Source organism: Puma concolor, chromosome D1, assembly GCF_028749965.1.
Source record: "Puma concolor isolate L17-30 chromosome D1, mPumCon1.1.hap2, whole genome shotgun sequence".
NCBI lineage: Eukaryota > Metazoa > Chordata > Mammalia > Carnivora > Felidae > Puma > Puma concolor.
In genome coordinates this window covers 8,858,857-8,877,421 of record NC_141676.1, presented here as the reverse complement: position 1 = coordinate 8,877,421, position 18,565 = coordinate 8,858,857, and the positions used below count along the sequence as shown (strand labels likewise).

At 51.9% G+C, this 18,565-nt stretch overlaps 5 protein-coding genes and 1 non-coding gene across 10 annotated transcripts; 3 read left to right on the top strand and 3 right to left on the bottom strand.

Moving 5' to 3' along the window:
- Positions 1-263: 263 nt before the first annotated feature.
- On the bottom strand, positions 264-6,375 carry LBHD1 (LBH domain containing 1). Of its 2 annotated transcripts, none has more exons than XM_086677166.1 (6): positions 6,156-6,375; positions 5,917-6,076; positions 4,546-4,773; positions 2,098-2,222; positions 695-792; positions 264-610 (listed from the first exon to the last, which is right to left on the bottom strand). In XM_086677166.1, the coding sequence occupies exons 1-6, from the start codon at positions 6,303-6,305 to the stop codon at positions 580-582; spliced, it is 792 nt and encodes a 263-aa protein (XP_086533292.1). In that variant the 5' UTR covers positions 6,306-6,375; the 3' UTR covers positions 264-579. The 2 variants fall into 2 exon arrangements, with proteins under 2 accessions (XP_086533292.1, XP_086533293.1); XM_086677167.1 differs by having other exon boundaries at positions 5,917-6,061.
- On the top strand, positions 2,558-4,051 carry CSKMT (citrate synthase lysine methyltransferase). 4 transcript variants are annotated; one of them, XM_025915340.2, is made up of 3 exons: positions 2,560-2,955; positions 3,049-3,190; positions 3,377-4,051. In XM_025915340.2, the coding sequence occupies exons 2-3, from the start codon at positions 3,115-3,117 to the stop codon at positions 4,030-4,032; spliced, it is 732 nt and encodes a 243-aa protein (XP_025771125.2). In that variant the 5' UTR covers positions 2,560-2,955; positions 3,049-3,114; the 3' UTR covers positions 4,033-4,051. The 4 variants fall into 4 exon arrangements, with proteins under 4 accessions (XP_086533290.1, XP_086533289.1, XP_025771125.2 ...); XM_086677165.1 differs by having other exon boundaries at positions 2,561-2,955; positions 3,049-3,181; XM_086677164.1 differs by having other exon boundaries at positions 2,558-3,181; positions 3,322-4,051.
- LOC112852219 (small nucleolar RNA SNORA57) lies at positions 2,645-2,792 on the top strand. The gene has a single exon (XR_003222853.1). It is a non-coding gene; the product is annotated as a small nucleolar RNA SNORA57 (small nucleolar RNA).
- Positions 6,376-7,451: 1,076 nt separating the features above from the next.
- On the top strand, positions 7,452-8,157 carry UQCC3 (ubiquinol-cytochrome c reductase complex assembly factor 3). The gene is made up of 2 exons (XM_025915664.2): positions 7,452-7,658; positions 7,750-8,157. Exons 1-2 carry the CDS (start codon positions 7,539-7,541, stop codon positions 7,897-7,899), a joined length of 270 nt encoding a protein of 89 aa, XP_025771449.1. The 5' UTR covers positions 7,452-7,538; the 3' UTR covers positions 7,900-8,157.
- A 2,446-nt stretch (positions 8,158-10,603) lies between these two features.
- Positions 10,604-13,541, bottom strand: UBXN1 (UBX domain protein 1). The gene is made up of 10 exons (XM_025915461.2): positions 13,422-13,541; positions 13,227-13,314; positions 13,034-13,087; positions 12,839-12,945; positions 12,686-12,755; positions 12,255-12,446; positions 12,109-12,160; positions 11,610-11,723; positions 10,913-11,105; positions 10,604-10,746 (listed from the first exon to the last, which is right to left on the bottom strand). The coding sequence occupies exons 2-10, from the start codon at positions 13,283-13,285 to the stop codon at positions 10,697-10,699; spliced, it is 891 nt and encodes a 296-aa protein (XP_025771246.1). The 5' UTR covers positions 13,286-13,314; positions 13,422-13,541; the 3' UTR covers positions 10,604-10,696.
- Positions 13,542-15,725: 2,184 nt separating this feature from the next.
- LRRN4CL (LRRN4 C-terminal like) lies at positions 15,726-17,978 on the bottom strand. The gene is made up of 2 exons (XM_025915704.2): positions 17,805-17,978; positions 15,726-17,208 (listed from the first exon to the last, which is right to left on the bottom strand). Exon 2 carries the CDS (start codon positions 17,201-17,203, stop codon positions 16,481-16,483), a length of 723 nt encoding a protein of 240 aa, XP_025771489.1. The 5' UTR covers positions 17,204-17,208; positions 17,805-17,978; the 3' UTR covers positions 15,726-16,480.
- Positions 17,979-18,565: the final 587 nt, after the last annotated feature.

Here is an 18,565-nt window from a genome sequence, read left to right as displayed (position 1 = left end):
GCTGAAGTCAGATGCTTAACCAACTGAGCTACCTAGGTGCCTCTGACTTTTTTTTTTTTTTTTTTTTTAAGTAATCTCTACACCCAATTGGGATTCGTACTCACAACCTGAGATCTAGAGTCGCATGTTCTACTGACTGAGCCAGCCAGGCACAGAGGCTGGCTTCTCGTTGCCTTTGCTCAAGTAAGCTCCGTGGGTTCTATTTCCTGTCTTGTTTCCCCACTCACAGACCCCGCCCATTCCTACATTTAATCACACACATCTCAGTGAGAAGTCTAGGGCTTTATTACAAATTGAGCTGACTGTTAAGGACCCCCGTCTCCCATCTTCCTTCTCCACTCTCTTCCTCTCGATGCATTCCTACAGGGCAGCTCCCTAGGCCATTAAGGAAAAGGAATCTGAGAAGGGTGAAAAGGGGCAATGCCTTCTCCAAAGTCCTCCGAAATAACCAGAGTCCTCCTGGCTCCAGCTGAGAATCTTCCAGTGGGAGGCGTGGGGATTTAGCTCTTATCTTCAAGGTCCTCCATGTCTACATCTTGGGGGGCTTTTGTCTTCTTTTGCCGTTTGGGCTGCAGTTCACTAGTCCTGGCTTGCCTCGTGGGGGCTTCCACTGAGCAAAAGGAAAGAGGAAGCATGAAAGACCCCCAGTGAATCCAGGCTGCCCACTCACCTCACCTCTTTGCCCCAGCCTCACCTTCCATGGCTGCTTTCTCTTTCTGGGCCAGCCGGATCTGCTGGAGGAGTTTTCTGCGCTTCTTCCCAGAGAGAGTAATGTTGGCACGTGCACTGGACCTGAAGCGTTGGTAAGAGCAAAGATGTCCAGGTTAATCAGAACCACTGCAGGCTGGTTCTGGCTATTGAAAATGCCTTTGGGGCACCCGGGTGGCTCAGCAGGGTAAGCATCTGACTTCGGCTCAGGTCATGATCTCACAGTTGGTGAGTTCAAGCCCCACGTTGGGATCTGTGCTGACAGCTCAGAGCCTGGAGCCTGCTTCCGATTCTGTGTCTCCCTCTCTCTCTGCCCCTCCCCCACTCTCTCTCTGTAAAATAAATAAAACATGAAAAACTAAAAAAAAAGAAAAGAAAATGTCTTTGGACTCAAGTAGAAAAACCTTGAAAATCTAGGCTCTGAGTTAAATCTTTCCAATATTTAGCCATTAACATGCTTAACACTACTCCCGTACATATATATAGAGTACTTAACATTAAGTGTTAAAACTTGGTATATAGCAAGAATTTGTAAGGGAAAACTATTTTTCCTTCTATCTTCAATACTTTTTAATTTAATTTTATTTTATTTTAAGTAGTCTCCTTGCGCAATGTGGGGCTTGAACTCATGAACTGCAAGGATCAAGAATGGCACGCCCTACCAAGTGAGCCAGCCAGGCGCCCCTATTTTCAATATTTCTGACACCCAGTTGGTTGAGTGTCTGACTCTTGGTTTTGACTCAGGTCACCATACCAGGATCGTGGGATGGAGCCCCGTGTGGAGCTCTGCGCTGAGCATGGAGCCTGTTTGGGATTCTCTTTCCCTCTGCCCCTCTCCTCCACTCACACTCTCTCTCTCTCAGAAATAAAAATATTTAGGGACAGCTGGGTGGCTCAGTTGGTTAAGCTTCCGACTTGGGCTCAGGTCATGATCTGAGGGTTCGTGGGTTTGAGCCCCGCATCGGGCTCTGTGCTGACAGCTCAGAGCCTGGAGCCTGCTTCGGATTCTGTGTGTGTCTCTCTCTCTGCCCCTTCCCTGCTCATGCTGTCTCTCAAAAATAAATTTAAAATGTTAAAAAAATTTTTTAATAAAAAAATTTAAGTTTACTTATAAAAATTTATGTGAAGGTACAATGTTATCTGGGGAGGTGGGTGAGTCGACAGTTCTTAGATTCTTAGTCGGGTCCAAGACCCAAAGAGGTTGTGAGCTACCAGTGTTGTCCGCACGCTAGCAGGGTGTAGGCACAAACACAGCTGACAAACGTGCCTTGTATAAAGTCAGTGCACAAGAAAAGCGGAGGTGATACCTGCTGTGGAGATCGACACGGAGGAGAAAGGGGACTCGGGGCGGGAGGGGGCGGGGCAAAGGGAAGAGAGTCTGGCACTCACGCCCGCTTCTTGAGGTGGTGCCGCGTGATCAGGCCTTCGTCTATTACAGCTCCCACCACCCGGTGCTTCAGTCGCCTCTCCCGGTTCAACACCCGCCGTCTCTTGAACAGCTTCTTCTTCAGCTCCTGAAGGGGAGGAAGATGCTAATCAGACGGAAGCCGCGCACCGCGACCCAGGACCCCGCACCCGGCGACTCCGGCCCATAGATCTCATCTCTGGCGAGATTAGAGGGCTCCAAGACGCGTGGGGAAACGAAGTCGGGGCTCCCACACAATCACCGTTCGGGGCCGGTTGATCTTTCCCCCGGGAGCCCCCATGGCTGCGCAACGACTGTGGTTCGCGGCCGGCGTTTTGGCTCTGCGCAGTGTCCGCGTAGGCCCCGCCCCTCGGCCTCCGCGAGCCAATCGCAGCCCAGGGGCGGGTACTGAGGGTATATAAAGCAGCTCGGCGGCGTCCTGGATCTCTCCCGGGACGGCGAAAAATTAGGTACGTAGGTAGGTTTCGGAGCTACGAGGCCCGGCGGGGGTTCTGGGCGGGGCCTGCGCACCCTCCTTTTCTTGGCGGGGGCCGGGTGTACGGTCCCGGCCCCCGTAATGTACGGAGGCAGAGGGAAAGGGCTCTGGCCCCTCGGCGTCATGTCTTCGGTGCCCGCGGCTTCCGGTCCGCGGGTTCTATCCTCAACCGCCGGGACACCGGCTCCAAGGAGCCCAGCGGAACCGAGGTTCTGCAGGCTCCTCCTTGGGGTGCTCACGACTTCTCCTTTTATTTCAGGTTTGGGGAGCCGCCCCTGGAAACGGAGCTGTCGTGTCCTCCTCTTTTAATTTACCGTTGCCAACAATAAAGGCCTTTCCTGCCGTAGTAAGTGTGTGTCCGCGTTTTTTCCATGGTTGTCATTAGGCTGTTCGCGTTATCCCACAAAGCGGAATTTGCAACCTTTCTCTTGGACCTCAGGCTCCTTCGGGAGTGCGGGCGACATTTCGCAGAAGGTTCTCTGGCCGACCTTGCCGGGATCTCCAGATGGCCGCGCTGCGAGCAACTCTCCACGTGGCGACCCTGGCGGCTGGGGCGCGCCGAGCTTTGTTGGGTAGGGAAGGTAGGCAGAGTGGGAGGGCAAGGCGGATTCTTAGTGACCCTAATCCCTGAAATTGTGATTCTTCAAACCCCAGGGTATATTGCACCGGTTTTTTGTTTGTTTGTTTGTTTTGTTTTTTGGTTTTTTTGCAGCAATCTGATGAAACTTGGGCGCTGGGTGACACATGTGCCCCACTCGTGTCCACAGGCTCCCTGGCTGGTAACTGCCTGGCCCACCGTCGCCTCTGGGATAAGCTCCACAGCGGTCCCCGAGTCGGCAGCGTCCCCACGTTCGACTGGTTCTTTGGGTATGAGGAAGCCCAGGGGTTCCTACTGCCGCTGCTGCAGGAGGCACGGGCTGCCTATCCACTGCGGGTGTTGGACGTGGGCTGTGGGACCTCCAGCCTATGTACAGGTCTCTACACCAAGTGTCCAATTCCCGTGGATGTGCTGGGGGTGGACTTCTCTCCTGTGGCCGTGGCCCACATGAACAGCCTCCTGGAAGGTGGCCAAGACCAAATACCCCTGTACCCTGGGCACCCTGCCTCTCGACTACAGTTCATACAGGCTGATGCCCAGGACCTGGAGCCCGTGGCTCCCTCAGGCTCCTTCCAGCTAGTGCTGGATAAGGGCACCTGGGATGCTGTTGCCCGGGGTGGTCTGCCTGGGGCTTACCAGCTTCTGTCAGAATGCCTAAGGGTCCTAAGCCCCCAGGGGACCCTGATTCAGTTCTCCGATGAGGACCCTGATGTGCGGCTACCCTGCCTGGAGCAAGGGTCCCAAGGCTGGACTGTGACTGTGCAGGAGCTAGGCCCTTTCAGGGGCATCCCCTACTTTGCTTACTTGGTTCAAGTCTCTCATTAAAGACTTTAGTTCTAACTCTAATTTTTCTGTTGGGTGAGGAAAGAGGTGAAGAGAATTTTTTTCTTCTTTGTATGATGGGTGGGAAGTGAGGATCTTAGGGCTGGCCTCCGTATTTTCTAGCCGCGTGCACATATTTTTGAATGTCTCCATGCCCCAGTTTACACCTCGGCAAGGTAGGAATAATAATAGGTGGAGTTGGGATTACATACAATGTCAGGTGAAACATTTAGCACTTAGCAATGCCAGGCACAAGATGAGTGCTAACTAGAGAAGGCTTCTAACCCCTACTAACTGGAATACCTATGGGCACAGATAGAGTTTCTGGGGGTTTTTTGTTTAAAGAGAGGAGTTCTTAATCCAAATCCCAGCACTGACTGACTGATGTGAGCCAGTGGCCCAACCTCCAAGCCTCAGTGTCCTCAACCTGTGAAAAGGGGAAGATTGATAGGACAGCCAGAAGGGCCTCCTAACAAACTTCACTGAAATGTTGAAGGAGAGAGAACAGATACTTACCCTCAAAGCTCCTGGGAGGCAGGAGGTGTGAATATTCCACAAAGCAGCTTCTACACACATGGGAGCCTGTTGCTGGGTTCCAGAGAGGACAGGGGTTGGAGGCTTCCTGATACTCTGTGTCCTCAGGAATCCAGGAGACCTCTTGTTCTACCTGTTCCTGTCCCCAGCTGAGTTCTGGGTTAAAGGTTCTTAAGGGAGATCTGGGGTCCAGTGGGCTCCAAGTCCAGCCTGGGGGAGAGGAGAGTTGAAGAGCCCATTAAAAGTGAAAAGTATTGGGGCGCCTGGGTGGCGCAGTCGGTTAAGCGTCCGACTTCAGCCAGGTCACGATCTTGCGGTCTGTGAGTTCGAGCCCCGCATCAGGCTCTGGACTGATGGCTCAGAACCTGGAGCCTGTTTCTGATTCTGTGTCTCCCTCTCTCTCTGCCCCTCCCCCATTCATGCTCTGTCTCTCTCCCAAAAAATAAAATAAACGTTGGGGAAAAAAAAAAAGTGAAAAGTATTCCTGGGGGCGTTTGGGTGGCTTAGTTGGTTAAGTGTCCTACTTTGCCTCAGGTCATGATATCAGGTCCTTGAGTTTGACCCTCACTTCAGCTCTGTGCTGACAGCTCAGAGCCCAGATCCTGCTTCAGATTGTGTCTCCCTCTCTGCCCCTCCCATGCTCACGCTCTGTCTCTCTCTAAAAAATAAACATTAATTTAAAAAAGTGAAAAGTATTCCTGATACATTACTGACTTTTTGAAAGATGAAGCAAATTAGTTTGATGTTTTTTTCTTTTGCTTATAAAAAAGTAATACAGCAATTGTAATTAAGAGCCTAATTTCATGGCCTCAGTTTTCTCAGGATAAAAGGGTCTCCCCCACTGAGTTCTGAAAATCATGAGATAAAAGTGTTTAGCACAGTGCCTGGCACACTGTAAATCCTAATAAATAAGCTTTTATAACAGTATCAGACATGGGGAAAATTCTGGAAGAAAAGGCATCCAAAATGTAACTTCTCTCTGGGTAGTCGATTTGGGATAATTTTATTACATTCCCCACACACACACAACAAATGACGTAAATATTTTAAAACATTTAAAACATTGTTTTAGAATATTTTAAAAATAATGTATTTTAAAATAGTATATTTTAAAAATAATTAAAAGGCATCACCCATCTGACATTACAACTTCCCTCTAACGTTCAACTTTGCCAAACACTTGGACTTTTCTCTCCACCTCTATGTTATTCTTCACTACATGAACTAAGCACCTACTGTGTGCCTGGTACTGCTTAATGCAGGGGACACAACTGAGTTTTCCATCTGGGCCCTGCCCAGAAGAACATCCAGGTCAGGTCGCAACGGCCCCACTGAAGCAGCCGCCTTCCTCACCTGCCTCTTCACTTTGGTCCTGAAAGAAGACCTCGGCCTCCTCTTCCTCATCAGTGGGCAGCAGCAGCTCCTCTTGTGGCCAACCCAGCTCCCCGCTCTCTTCACTCCCCTCAGAAGCTTCCACCACAATGGAGGGCAGGCGAGTCTTTTGAGAGACCACCTGAATCAGGATAAGCAGGGTGCTTGGACCAAACTGGAAGATGAGTCAGCCGCAAGACACAGGGTAGGGGAGTACTAACCTGAACATCCTGGTGACCTTCAACCCTGCCAATTTCTCCTCTGTCCATCCACAGGGGGCTGGTCAGCCTAGGACTTTCTGGGTGCTGGGAGGAGCCTGGGCTATCTCTAGGCCAAGGCCCATCCTCGCTGCTCCCTGGCACAAGGGCCATGGGTTCTAATTCTTAGAGGGCAGAGTGGTTGAACTCAAAGTGGAGTACCCCTACTCAGACACTCCACAGACTGCTCCTTTAATCCTTGGAGCCTGGCCCCTAATCACTTCTGAGAAGAGAATGACAAGCTAGGAGATTATGGGCCTTCCAGGGGAGGGGAAAATCCCAAGAGATGGGATAGGAGCTTTATGTCTCACTCCCCGGTGTCACTGGGAAAGGCAGGAGGGTAGGAGTCAACAAGGGCATCTGGATTAAAGCCCTGGGAGTGAAGAGCTTTGCAAACAAACTTGGAATTTCCTGATTCCTTTGCTCACTGGGTCTCCCAATTTGACATGTTTCTTTGTGTCTTAATGAATATTTATAGGGTGTTTACTGTTTACCAGTAACTGTTTTTAAATGTTTTATATATCAACTCATTTAATTATCCTAAAACTATGAGAAAGATACGGTCATTAGCCCTATTTTCTGATGCAGAAGCCGAGGCACAAAGAACTTAAATGATTTGCCCAGAGTCACACAACTAAAAGGTGCTTTCTTCTCCAAACTAGAACTCGGTATGTTACTCCAAACCCAGAGTTTTCATGCCAGGGGTGGGATGGGGGAGCCAAGGGTTTCCCATGATGAAAACAAAACAAAACAAAACAAAACAAATTTACTTTCAATACGTTAACTTAACAAGTAAAATAAAGAAAAATAATAACATATGTATACCTTTCCCCCCACCCAGTACATTTGGCTTTGAGTTTTTGTTCAGAAGTTGAGATTTGGAATGGATCGATAGACTGATGTAAGCATCTGGATGTCCGGTATGTGCTGTACTGAAAAACCACAAGTTATTGTAGGAAACTACAGAACACAGCCCTAGCCCTGTATCGACCAGGAAATTTCGGAACTGGGCAGCCGTAAAACCCACAGCAACCATGAAGACACGCACTCCGACACGCACGCTCCCTTTAGCAATCCCACTCTGAACTTCATGGCAATGGGTCCGGTGCACGGCCCTCAAGTCCAGCGCTTTTGGACGCGCTCAAGCTTCCCAGTTAAAACCAATCTTTTAAGACCCAGGTGCTCTAGATTCGAGGGTTTCGCCGATCAGGCCCTCTAGCCCGGCCCCATCTCTATGGTTTTCTCCGTGGGCCGCTCTAGCCTGCGCGGGGAGCAGTGAGACGTCGTGGCTCGCCTTCTAGGCTGCGGGAGGCCCCGGAGAGCGCCTCGCTGGTCGCGCGGTCGGCCATGGAGACCTTGCGCAAAGCGCTGATCGTGGGTGCCCTTCTGGGCGCCGGGGCTGGCGTGGGCTCCGCGCTCTTTGTCCTCGTGGCTCCGGGAGAGCAGCGGAAGCAGGAGATGCTGAAGGTGGGGGCGACTGGAAGTCCGACGTGGGGTGGGCGGGCGGAGAGCCCCCGGGCTGGGGGTCAAGACTGCGAACCTCCCTTCCCGCCCGCAGGAGATGCCCGAGCAAGACCCGCGGCGCAGGGAGGAGGCGGTCAGGACCAAAGAGTTAGTGCTAGCCACTCTGCAGGAGGCAGCGGCCACGCAAGAGAACGTAGCCTGGAGGAAGAACTGGATGGGCGGCGGCGGCGGGAAGTCAGCGTAAGCTGGGACTTCCATCGTGGGCACTGGGACCTTGCTCCTGCGCAACAGTCGCAGGCAGCCTTTCTCCTCCGTACGCCCAGCGGGGAGACCCGATTGAGGATGCCGCGCCCAGACCTCCCTGAGGCCCTGGGAGCCGTTGCAGGGTGAGCACGTCCCCTATCAAAAGATGCACTGACTGCACTTTAACATCCTACGTCGCGGGCGGGGGCGTCGGATATGGTGAACCCGAAGGAACCAATAAATCACGTTCCTCCGTCCAGTCTGTGAGCCCTGCAGTCTGGCGCCTCTAAATGTCTAGAGTGTTCTGGGGGGCCCGTGCTGGGGAAGCGGATGACTGTGGCTCCCATGTGCCCCGCAGCGACCAAAACACAATGTCATGTGGTTGTTCAAGTGTACTTTTGATAACCAAGTGACATTCTCGAAATCAGAACTAATGCTGGAAAATCCTGTAGCAATTGGTGCCCATGGAGGACACTTTGGGTTTCCTGTCCTGTGAGGTTGGAGAGGGGCTTCTAGCATTTAACATACGCTATGATGCTTTCTGGGGCTATTGAACCCTTTGGAGGTCAATCTGCTAGGAGTGAAAGGGGCATGCGTTCAGTAAGACAGATCTTGATGAAAGTCCTGCATGTTACAAAACCTCTTGGAGCCTCAGTCCTGTTACATAAAAGGTGGTAATTATCTTGAGGGTTGTTGGGGAAAAATTAACTTAGAAATGTAAAGTGCAGTGCTTGGCACAGAGCAGCCTTTGATATACGTAGTGGGGCTTTTCCCCTTCCAGGTTTTCACTGTAGTAGTCTGTAATCCCCGAATCCAGTCATGGGATTTCTTGGGAATCTCTGAAGGAGCGAGATAATTTCCCTGTGGTCTGCCTCACATCCGGTGGTTCCAAAGAAGATAGCAATTGAAGGGGAGGGGGGAAAGCTTACTTTTATTTTTTATTTATGAGCGTGTGTTATTTATTTTTGAGAGAGAGAGATACGGAGTGCAAGCGGGGGAAGGGCAGAGAGAGGGAGACACAGAATCCAAAGCAGGCTCCAGGCTCCGAGCTGACGGCACAGAGCCCAATGCAGGGATCAAACCCACGAACTGCGAGATCATGACCTGAGCCGAAGTCAGACACTTAACCAACTGAGTCACCCAGGCTTCCTCAAGAGAGAGAGAATCGTAAGCAGCTTCTACGCTCAGCATGGAGCCCCACACAGGTTTCAAGCCCAAGAACCTGGGATCATGACCTGAGCTGAAATCAAGAGTGGGATGCTCAACAGACTGAGCCACCCAGGTACCCCTGCTTTTATTTAAATAAAGCCAGGACTGGGGCGCCTGGGTGGCGCAGTCGGTTAAGCGTCCGACTTCAGCCAGGTCACGATCTCACGGTCTGTGAGTTTGAGCCCCGCGTCGGGCTCTGGGCTGATGGCTCGGAGCCTGGAGCCTGTTTCCGATTCTGTGTCTCCCTCTCTCTCTGCCCCTCCCCTGTTCATGCTCTGTCTCTCTCTGTCCCAAAAATAAATAAACGTTGAAAAAAAAAATTTTAAAAAAAAATAAAAAAAAAAAAAAAAAAAAAAAAAAATAAATAAAGCCAGGACAATAAATAAAGCTTGGTTAACACTGAGGTGTAAACCCAGGTGGTGCACTGGTGCTGTTTTCACCCGATGGATGAAGTCCTAAGCCAAATGCAGTTGTTATGTGTGATCTTTGGTTTAACTGTGGCCTCTTTCCAGCAGGGGAATGAGAGGGAAAAGGTCAGCAGCTGTTTGAGGGAGTACGAGGATGAGAGCAGCAGTGAGAGGCTATGATGAAGGAACTTGGGAGGTTCAGAGCCTGAGCCCTAGAGGCAAGCTCCTCAGGTGGGTTGGTTTCCGTAAGTCACATGCTTTGGTGTCCCAGTCTCTAAAATGGGATAATTGGGGGCACCTGGCAGGCTTGGTAGGCAGAAAGAGACCACGACATTCAGTCTCAGGGTTGTGAGTTCAAGCCTCACACTGGGTGTAGAGATTAAATAAAAACTTTTATACAAATAAAGATGGCATAACTGTACCAACCCCAGATAACTGCCTTCGTATCTCTGTTAACACATATATTTATTTTGAGAGCGAGCGAGCAAGCACGAGTTGAGGAGATGCAGAGAGGGAGAGAGAATCCCAAGCAGGTTCCATGCTGTCTGCACACAGCCTGATGTGGGGCCTGAACCCATGAACCGTGAGATCATGACCTGAGCTGAAGTCAGACGCTTAACTGACTGAGCCACCGAGGTGCCCCCAAAATTACTCTTTAATAGCTAATACTTACTGGGAACTTATTAAGTGCCAGGGAACTACACTAAAGCGCCTGTATCAGCGTTATGTAATACCCATGACAATCTGAATTAACAGGTACTATCATCCTTATTTTACAGGAAGCAACTAGGCTGGCTTCAAGAAGTCAAGGGCGGCGGGGGGGGGGGGGGGGGGGGAAGAGGCAGGCACACAAGTAAGGATCTCAGGCTTATGCACTACCTTACCCATAGGAGCAAATTGTGCTGCTCGTCGTATTCTACCCCCAACACTTCTCTTAACTTCCCAAAAAGAAAGATCCAGAGATTGTAATCAAGTTTCTGTATGGAAACTGAAGATGAAAAATAAGGTCTGTTTTAAATGCCTTCCCTGTAACTTCTCCCTCTGCCTCAGTTTTCTCCCTCCCAGCCACTCAGGAAGGAGTCAGGCACATACAGAACTCAGAGGGTCTATTTATTAGGAAGGAGATGTCAGTGCTCTATCAAACATGAAGATGTCAGAGAGGGATGGTGGGATAAAGGCCTCTCAGCTGGGACATTTCTTGGCCACAATGAGGACAGCAGAAGGCACAAGTCCTAAAGATGGGAGAAAACAGCTTTGGCCTCAAAGATCCTTGCTCTTTGCCCCCCAAAATTTCTGGCTTCATACCATCTCCACAAAGTCTCTTCCCCTGGCATTCCTTCCTTTCTCAGGCATCCCCTCCCCTCCCCCAAGTCCTGTTTCTGATCGCACGTGTCATACCCAGCTCCTGCAGAGGCCGTTCCATGTCAGCCTCTGAGAAGGCCCGCCGGGGGAAGCCACTGAGCAACTGCACGGGGTCCTGGTCCCCTCCAGGCTCTTCTCCACGGTGGAGCTCCACATAGAGCCTCACGGCTGCCAGCTGTTCCCGTGCCCGGAACGTCTGGGTCAGTGAGGTCCCATCTGGCAGCCTGACCTAGAGGGCAAGCGTGAAACACAGTATTGTGAGCGTCAGAACTGAGTGAGGTGCTCAAGTAAGGAAAAGAAGAGTTGCAAAGTTGGCTCCTGCTTCCTGTTAGACTGGACTGGCGTAATTACTCTTCAAAGCACCTCATGAACAACCACTTATGCTGTGGTTTACTAAGCACTGAAGAGAGGCTCCCAGCTTCCTCACATTTTAACAAAGACAAGGTCATCCAAAAACCTCTAGATAAACACCACGTCATGCAAGTTGCTGTGTAATAAACGAAATGAAAACATGATCAACTAAAAAGGTAATTGCTGAGTAAGAGGGAAGTATGGATTTAAATAAGACTGGAGCAAGTGAAATGCGATATCTTTCCTAAGAGTAGAGGAGGTAGGATTTCAAAAGTCACTTACAAAGAAGGGAGAGGTTTGGCAAAGGGAACATAACTGAAAAAAGCTCTGAGCCAGGTAGACAAAGGGGTCCCAGAAGCAAGACAGGAATTAGAATCAGTACCTGTATGCGACACTGGTCATATTCCCGCTTGGTGGGAGGCTCCTGGCTGGGAGAGGAGGGAACAGGGCCTGGCTCTGTTGGTGGTGACGGCCGAGAACCCACGCTACCACCATACTGGAGGACAAAGGAAAACACTGATCAGGCTCACCCACTCTTAACTTTTTTTTTTTTTTTTTTTCCCAACGTTTATTTATTTTTGGGACAGAGAGAGACAGAGCATGAACGGGGGAGAGGCAGAGAGAGGGGGAGACCCAGAATCGGAAACAGGCTCCAGGCTCCGAGCCATCAGCCCAGAGCCCGACGCGGGGCTCGAACCCACGGACCGCGAGATCGTGACCTGGCTGAAGTCGGACGCTTAACCGACTGCGCCACCCAGGCGCCCCCAGGCTCACCCACTCTTAAGAGAAACACACTACGCCCATCCTTTTCCTCCGAAGCTGGAAAAGGGTTTCTACTAGCCTACCTACTTCATGACCCCAGCGTCTTCCCAATCACCTACCTTCTTGGCTCTCTCTGCTTTGTCTCTTTCAATCTTTTCTCGGACTCGTTGTCTGGAATGCAGACAAGAAGAAAGTAGGTCGGACACTGACAAAGCAAATCTAGATTCCTTTCTCCTCTCGTATCCAATATCCCCATCACCCAGACCTGGCTGCTAACTCTTCAGCCTTTTCCCTCCTCCGCTCTTCAGCAGCCCGGCGCATCTCATCTTCCTGTAGCCGCTGTCGGGCAGCTGATAACTCTTGCCCTTGTTTCCTGCGCTGCCGTTCCCGTTCTAATGCCTCTCGCTCCTCTCTTTCTTCCCGCTCCCGCTGCTTCTGGGCCACCAGCTCCAACATCCTGTGTGGCAGAAAGGAAAGCGCTCAAGAGAAATGGACACAGATTGGGAAGGCGAGTTCATAACGGATTCAAAATGAAATCGGGGAACACGCGTCCCAAAAGAGGTGAGAGAAACAAAGAGGAAGCCTCCAAGGAAGGACGGAGGGAACACAGAAAGTTCCAGGTTCTTTGATCAGACTTGTGCATCATGGAAAAGTGGAAGGTGACCCTCAGAAATGTGACATTGTTGGTGACTATACCTTTTAGTCTGTTCCTGTCTCTCCTCTTCACTCAAAACGGGTTTGCCTTCTCCGGCGTTAGAGCTGGTTCCTACAAACAAGCAATCAGTGTTACTGGCCGTTCATGCTCCTCGAGCTCTCGTGAATAATCACACTGTGTCCCTCAGTCAGGACCTTCAGGGCCGCCTGGCTCCGAGGAGGTGGGTTCCCGTCCCAGGACGTGTCCAAGGGGGGTCGGTAGAGGCTCGTCTACATCGGGGTCGTCTTCGTGCTCCATCAACCTGGCAGGGGAAGTCGGGAGAGACGTTAACAATGAGGCTGCCTCTTCCAGCAGTCCCCAGTCCCCTGCCACCCGGTCTGAGCGCTCACCAGTCCATTGCAGCCTCGATGCCCTGGTTCCCCGTGAGGGCCAGAGCCTTCTCCCTGGGGGCAGAAACACCGTGAATAGCGCCCGCGAGCCATGGTGCGGGTCAGGCTGGGGCGTGGAGCCTGAGACCAGGCTGGGGGAAAGGCGCAGACAGGTCCGCGATCCCCGCGGGCCAGGGTTAGGGGGCTCCCTTACGCGCGTCCCCTAGGGAAGCCCATCTCGATGAGACTCTCCAGAGCCGTCAGCTCCGCCATGGCGCCACCACCGCCGCTTCCGCGGGGACCTGGAGGAGGGCGAGAAGGAGGGCGCAGGAAGGTCAGCGCTGGGGCGCCCCCGAGCCGCCGCACGGTGCCGCCCCCCGACGTCCCAGCCGGGCGTTCTCCTACTTACCCGGCTCTAGACCCGCCGCGGACACTGACGAGAAGAAAGCCGAGGGGAAGCGGAAGTGCCCGGATCTGTTTGGGTCACGTGGGGGCGGACGTGGACGGGTGCCGCCGAGAGCCAGAAAACACAGGCCCGGCCCGGCTGCCCGGGCCCCGTGAGGGCGGGGAAGGGCGGCGCATCCGAGGACGCTGACGGGGGAGGCGACACCCCCTCCCCCACCCAGACTGGGACGCCGGCAGCGGTGGGGAAGAAGGGTGGTGCGGCTTTGAAACCCAAGGGCGGAATGAGGCAAGCTCTGAGCGCAACCAATTGGAAAGTTACTTGGCTTGTTGATCGGGAGCCATAGACATGTTCCTACTCTTTGACCCACTCATCCTCTCCGGGGAATTGAGCCATCCTCCGCTCGCCTGCCAGAGGGATCTTTTGCAAAACATAACTCCGTGATCCTGTCATCACCTCCCTGCTTAAATATTCTCCATGACACTCCAGTCACTTAGAACGAAACAAGTGCTTAGGAGTCTGGCTTCCTCCGTTTTTTGTTCTTGTTGTTGTTTGTTTAGAGGCCTCTGTAAAGTGAGAATAACAACAATAAGCCCTTCCCTTAGGTACCTGGCAGGAGTGCGCTGTGTAAATGTTGGTAGTGCGCAGCGTCATCTCCCACCACTTGCTGGTAATTTGTGCAGATTCCAAAACAGGCCGTCTTGCTTTTCCAGGCGCCTGCACCTACGAGTCCCTCCGCCTGGGATGTCCTGCCTCTTTGGTGGGACTGGTTAATTCCCAATTTTCAGACTGGACCCCAGGTTTGCTTTCTAAGGGAATCCTGCTTTGAGCAACCCCCATCCACCTCCCAGCTCCAGTATTTACCCCCTTAAGCATTTATTCCCCTGTGTAGTCCTCGTTGATTACTTAGCCCTACACCCCTAGGCCCAGGCTGTTAGATCCCTTAGAGTAAACTCACTTTGAATGTTTATAAGGAGGCAGAGTCATACTAAGTTACTAACATTGATAGTATATGCCCTGGACTTTTATAGAATTAATGTATATTTAATCATCACAACAATCTATATGATTATACTACTACTAGTCACAGGAAACGCACACAGAAAAATGTCACAAAGCTGGTAAATGGCTAAGCTAGGATCCAAACCCATGCAGTATGCATTCACTACACCACTATGCTGTTGCCTCTCCATAGTGGAGGGAACATCAGCTTTGGAGCTGGGCATCCTAACCCCTTACTTGTAGCCTCAAACCGTTTAGAACCTCAAATTTCTCATCTCCTCAAAGGGGACACTGTCTTTTGTAATAATTGCGGTGAAGAGTAAGTAAGAATGCTTGCAAAGCACGTCTTGAATAAGGAGAGAGTGGGTCCTCGTTATTTGTAAATGAATAAATGCTGAGGAAATACAGGAAGCAAATTAAAAAAGGGACAAAGTATTCACTACAGTGTGGCAAGTGCATTATAGATAACAAATGTATTCTAAATTTATCCTAGAGGTCCAGTAATTTTTTTTAAATCCATAATTATATAGGACTGTGTTCTTTCATCTACTTGCAGGTCAGTACCCTATAGAAATGCAAACATGTGAGGATACACAGAGACATCACAACAAACACTGAAGACAAATGTTCCATTAAAGGGCGACAACTTCTGTCAGTTAAGGAGCATCGTCCTATGGAAAGTTATGCAGGCTTTGACATAACTAAGGAGGTTACAATTTGCCACAAATCATGGAACATTGTGGAACATTATCCGTCATCCCTTTAGTGAATAAAGAAAACATTTGCACTGAACAAACACTGCTCTGCTAGGGGGTGATTACCTCCCGAGAAAAAGGGGAACTTTCCTTTATATTCTTCAGTAGTGCTTGAAACTTGTAGAAATGTTATTTCTATAATTAAAAGTTATAAGACCAGGGGCGCCTGGGTGGCGCAGTCGGTTAAGCGTCCGACTTCAGCCAGGTCACAATCTCGCGGTCCGTGAGTTCGAGCCCCGCGTCAGGCTCTGGGCTGATGGCTCAGAGCCTGGAGCCTGTTTCCCGATTCTGTGTCTCCCTCTCTCTCTGCCCCTCCCCTGTTCATGCTCTGTCTCTCTCTGTCCCAAAAATAAATAAACGTTGAAAAAAAAAAGTTATAAGAACAGCAAAAACGAGGATTATACTCTGTAGCCATCCCAGACTTTTCTATATCCAGTTAAGTGAAAGAGAAATTCGAAAATACACACTACTCTGGGGGGAAAAAGGACACACGACGCTGAAAAATAGGTGTGTGGACAGGGAAATGAAAAGGATCATGAAAAATGCAAATGTCTTCCTTTAACATATCCTTTAATGTTGGTACAGTGGATGTGCAATAAACACAAATTGAGGGGAAGTGGGGGACATCCCTTGGATTTGGGGGTCCCAGACAACAGCTCAGGCAGGTCCCTCTTTCCATCCCGTGTCAGCCATTCATTTTCACCCACTTCAGACACAGGTGAATTCTGACCCCGGTGTGCCCATCTTTGATATCTAAACAAAAGGCAACAGCGGGAATAGCCTTGCCCCAAACTCCCATCCTGCAGCAGCTTGTTCTCAAAATCCCATTGAGGCCACCAATGCGCCAGAGCCCTTTTGAGGGTGTATGACAGGGGTTGCGATCGGCTAACTACAGCCAACAGGTCTAATGTGGCTGGGGCCTGATTCCTCAGACCCATGAGCTAAGAATGGTTTCTCCATTTTTACACTGTCGCACGGCTAAGGAAGTACCTATGCAATACCTTTGCTTTGGTCCTCTGGACCTGCAAAGCCTAAATCATTTACTATCTGGTCCTTTAAGTAAAAAGTTCCCAATGCCTTCTGCTCCGTTCCAAACCTCGGCCTGGAGCAGGACAGAAAGTCTGGGACCTGAACAAGCTCTCAGGTTGAGCACTGAGACTCAGCTAGGGCCCAAGTGCCTGGCCACCCCGACTCTGCTGTCCAGGCTGCTCAGGGCAGCAGTGGGAACCGCCTCCTCCCAGGGAGTCCAGGCCGAGCTCTGCTCCCTAAGCCTGGGCTCCGCTGGGCCTGAGAGGCCCCCAGGCTGCTTCAGAGCCCTGCTGTGGGTCGGGAGGCCACCCGGCGGCGGGGGCAGCCCCAGCGCTCTCGCAGGCAGAAATGCCAGACTAGAGCAGAGCAGCTCAGCAGGGCCAGCACTGTGCCCACCCCGATAGCCACGTGGACCAGGGTAAGCGGTCTGGGGGGCACGGCCAGCCTCCTGCAGGGCCCGAAGGGAGGGCCACCCACCTCCTCGAGGCCCTCCCCCGCTGCCTGTGGCACGCTGCTTTCTCCAGCCCCATTTGCAGCCACCACGCAAACGACGTAAGCGCCCCCGGACTTCAGGCCCTTCACTTCTGCTCTGCGGACAGTAGAGTTGAGGGGGGGACCCTTCTGGGGAGCCTCGTTGCCCTCCCATAGCAGCAGCCAGTATTGGTGGACTGGAGAGAAGGGGGCGCACCAGTGCACCACTGCGCTGCCATCCTCGGCCACCACGTGCACCTCTCCCAGGCGCGGAGGGTCAGGCGGCTGCGTGGGGCTGGAGAGCCCAGGGCACAGGCAGGCCCTGGGTCCAGCCCTCTGCAGCTCCTTGCACGGCACCTGCAGGTGACGGCAATGGTCATAGTCACAGGGGACGGCCCGCAAAGGAGGCCGTGGCCGGGGTGTCTCATCTTTGTCCTCTTCCTTAAGGTCTTGAGGGGCCAAGGACTGCGTTCCGGGAACCAAGGAGAAGGTGACAGCCAGGAGCCACAGAAGACAGGGAGAGCCCAGCATGGGGCCTGCAAGGGAAGGAGGTGGATAGGTCAAGGTCTAAGCCAACAGGCGCCCAGACGCCATGCCTTCTAGGGCCCTTCCCTCAACAAAATCTCCGGGGACAGACGGGGAACACAGCTGGGGGCCAGGAAGAGACCAAGAGAGAGGAGGAAAGGAGACTGACACTCTTAATTTGTCAACCAACTTCTGAACAGGCGATATGTACTTGGTTTTGGGCAAAAAAACCCAAAAAAACAAAAAAACCCCAAACGTAGTCTGACACATGGGTGTGTGACCAGCCATGTGTGAAGTACCAGAAACAGTTAATGAATAAGCAAAGTGCTGGAGGGGAAAAGAAGAGGAAATGATTTATTCAGCCTGGGGAAGAAAGGTGGAATATTTCCCAGCTGCCACCCAGAGAAAAGATCTGAGTAAAACAATCATCGGTGGGAGACAGACACAAAAACCCAAAAGGAGACCGAAATGAGAGAGGAGAGGGAACAGAAGGGGAAACCAAGGACCTTGGAACCCTCTCCACCTGTCAAGGGAGTTCCAGTCCCTGCCTGCTCCCCCCCCCCCCCCACCTCCCACCACTCTTCCCCGGCCCCCAGCAGCCCCTCACCGGTGGGTGGGTCTTGCGGCAGCTCAAATCCTCAAGCAGATGTCTTTGGGTCTGAGGCTGAGCCCCCAGGCGCACAGGCTGCGCAGTCAGGTTTTGTCAGTGTCTTCTCTTCAATTTCAATTCTCTTTTGGCTCGAAGCTTTTATACCCTTCAACTATGATGTCACCACGTAGCCCCCCTCCCCCGCCCCCCCCCATCCCCGTGAATGCCAAGAAGCGGGCTGGTCCCTTCAGAGGGCCTGAGTCACGGGGCCAGGGAAGGGGGGGGGGGGGAGCCACATGCAGCTGTTTCATCTGGAGGCCGGGATGCCTGGGTTCTGAAAGGGGATTGGAATGTGGAAAGCAGCCAGGAGCTGAGAATCAAAAGGCTGAAGTTATGTGGAGGGGTGAGGAGGGGAGCATGAAACAGAGGGCCACCTGGCTGGAATCAGAGAGGAAAACAGCTGTGGGCAGCATGGGGCCTGGGCTACAAAATGCTGTTTCGGTAAAAATCATACCACATCCATGGCAGTCATTTCCTGTCTTCTGCCTCCCAATGGACGGAGAAAGGGAGGGGTGCACAGGCCAGAATGATGTAGCCCAGCTCTCCAGACCCGCCCTACATGATCCCCCTCCCCAGAGGGAGATGAAAGAATCACGTGGATGGAGTGGGCAGGATAGGTTTTCTCTCCTTGGACTTCCTAGGTTTGTGAACGGGAACAGCTGTACCCAAAACAGTCCAGGGTCTGGAGGCCTTTCCCACCGGCAGCCCCCAACAAGACA

Coding starts and splice junctions, on each gene's coding strand:
- LRRN4CL (XM_025915704.2), bottom strand. CDS start 17,203: ATGCTGGGCTCTCCCTGTCTTCTGTGGCTCCTGGCTGTCACCTTCTCC.
- CSKMT (XM_086677163.1), top strand. CDS start 2,981: ATGGTTGTCATTAGGCTGTTCGCGTTATCCCACAAAGCGGAATTTGCA. Junction 3,191..3,321: donor AGCTTTGTTGGGTAGGGAAG/GTAGGCAGAGTG, acceptor GTTTTTTTGCAG/CAATCTGATGAAACTTGGGC.
- UQCC3 (XM_025915664.2), top strand. CDS start 7,539: ATGGAGACCTTGCGCAAAGCGCTGATCGTGGGTGCCCTTCTGGGCGCC. Junction 7,659..7,749: donor GGAAGCAGGAGATGCTGAAG/GTGGGGGCGACT, acceptor TCCCGCCCGCAG/GAGATGCCCGAGCAAGACCC.
- UBXN1 (XM_025915461.2), bottom strand. CDS start 13,285: ATGGCGGAGCTGACGGCTCTGGAGAGTCTCATCGAGATGGGCTTCCCT. Junction 12,447..12,685: donor AGACAGGAACAGACTAAAAG/GTATAGTCACCA, acceptor TCTGCCACACAG/GATGTTGGAGCTGGTGGCCC. Junction 11,106..11,609: donor ATGACCAGTGTCGCATACAG/GTACTGATTCTA, acceptor CTTGCCCTCTAG/GTCAGGCTGCCAGATGGGAC.
- LBHD1 (XM_086677166.1), bottom strand. CDS start 6,305: ATGGCCCTTGTGCCAGGGAGCAGCGAGGATGGGCCTTGGCCTAGAGAT. Junction 4,774..5,916: donor GGACCAAAGTGAAGAGGCAG/GTGAGGAAGGCG, acceptor CCTCTCCCCCAG/GCTGGACTTGGAGCCCACTG. Junction 793..2,097: donor CACCACCTCAAGAAGCGGGC/GTGAGTGCCAGA, acceptor CCAACGCTTCAG/GTCCAGTGCACGTGCCAACA.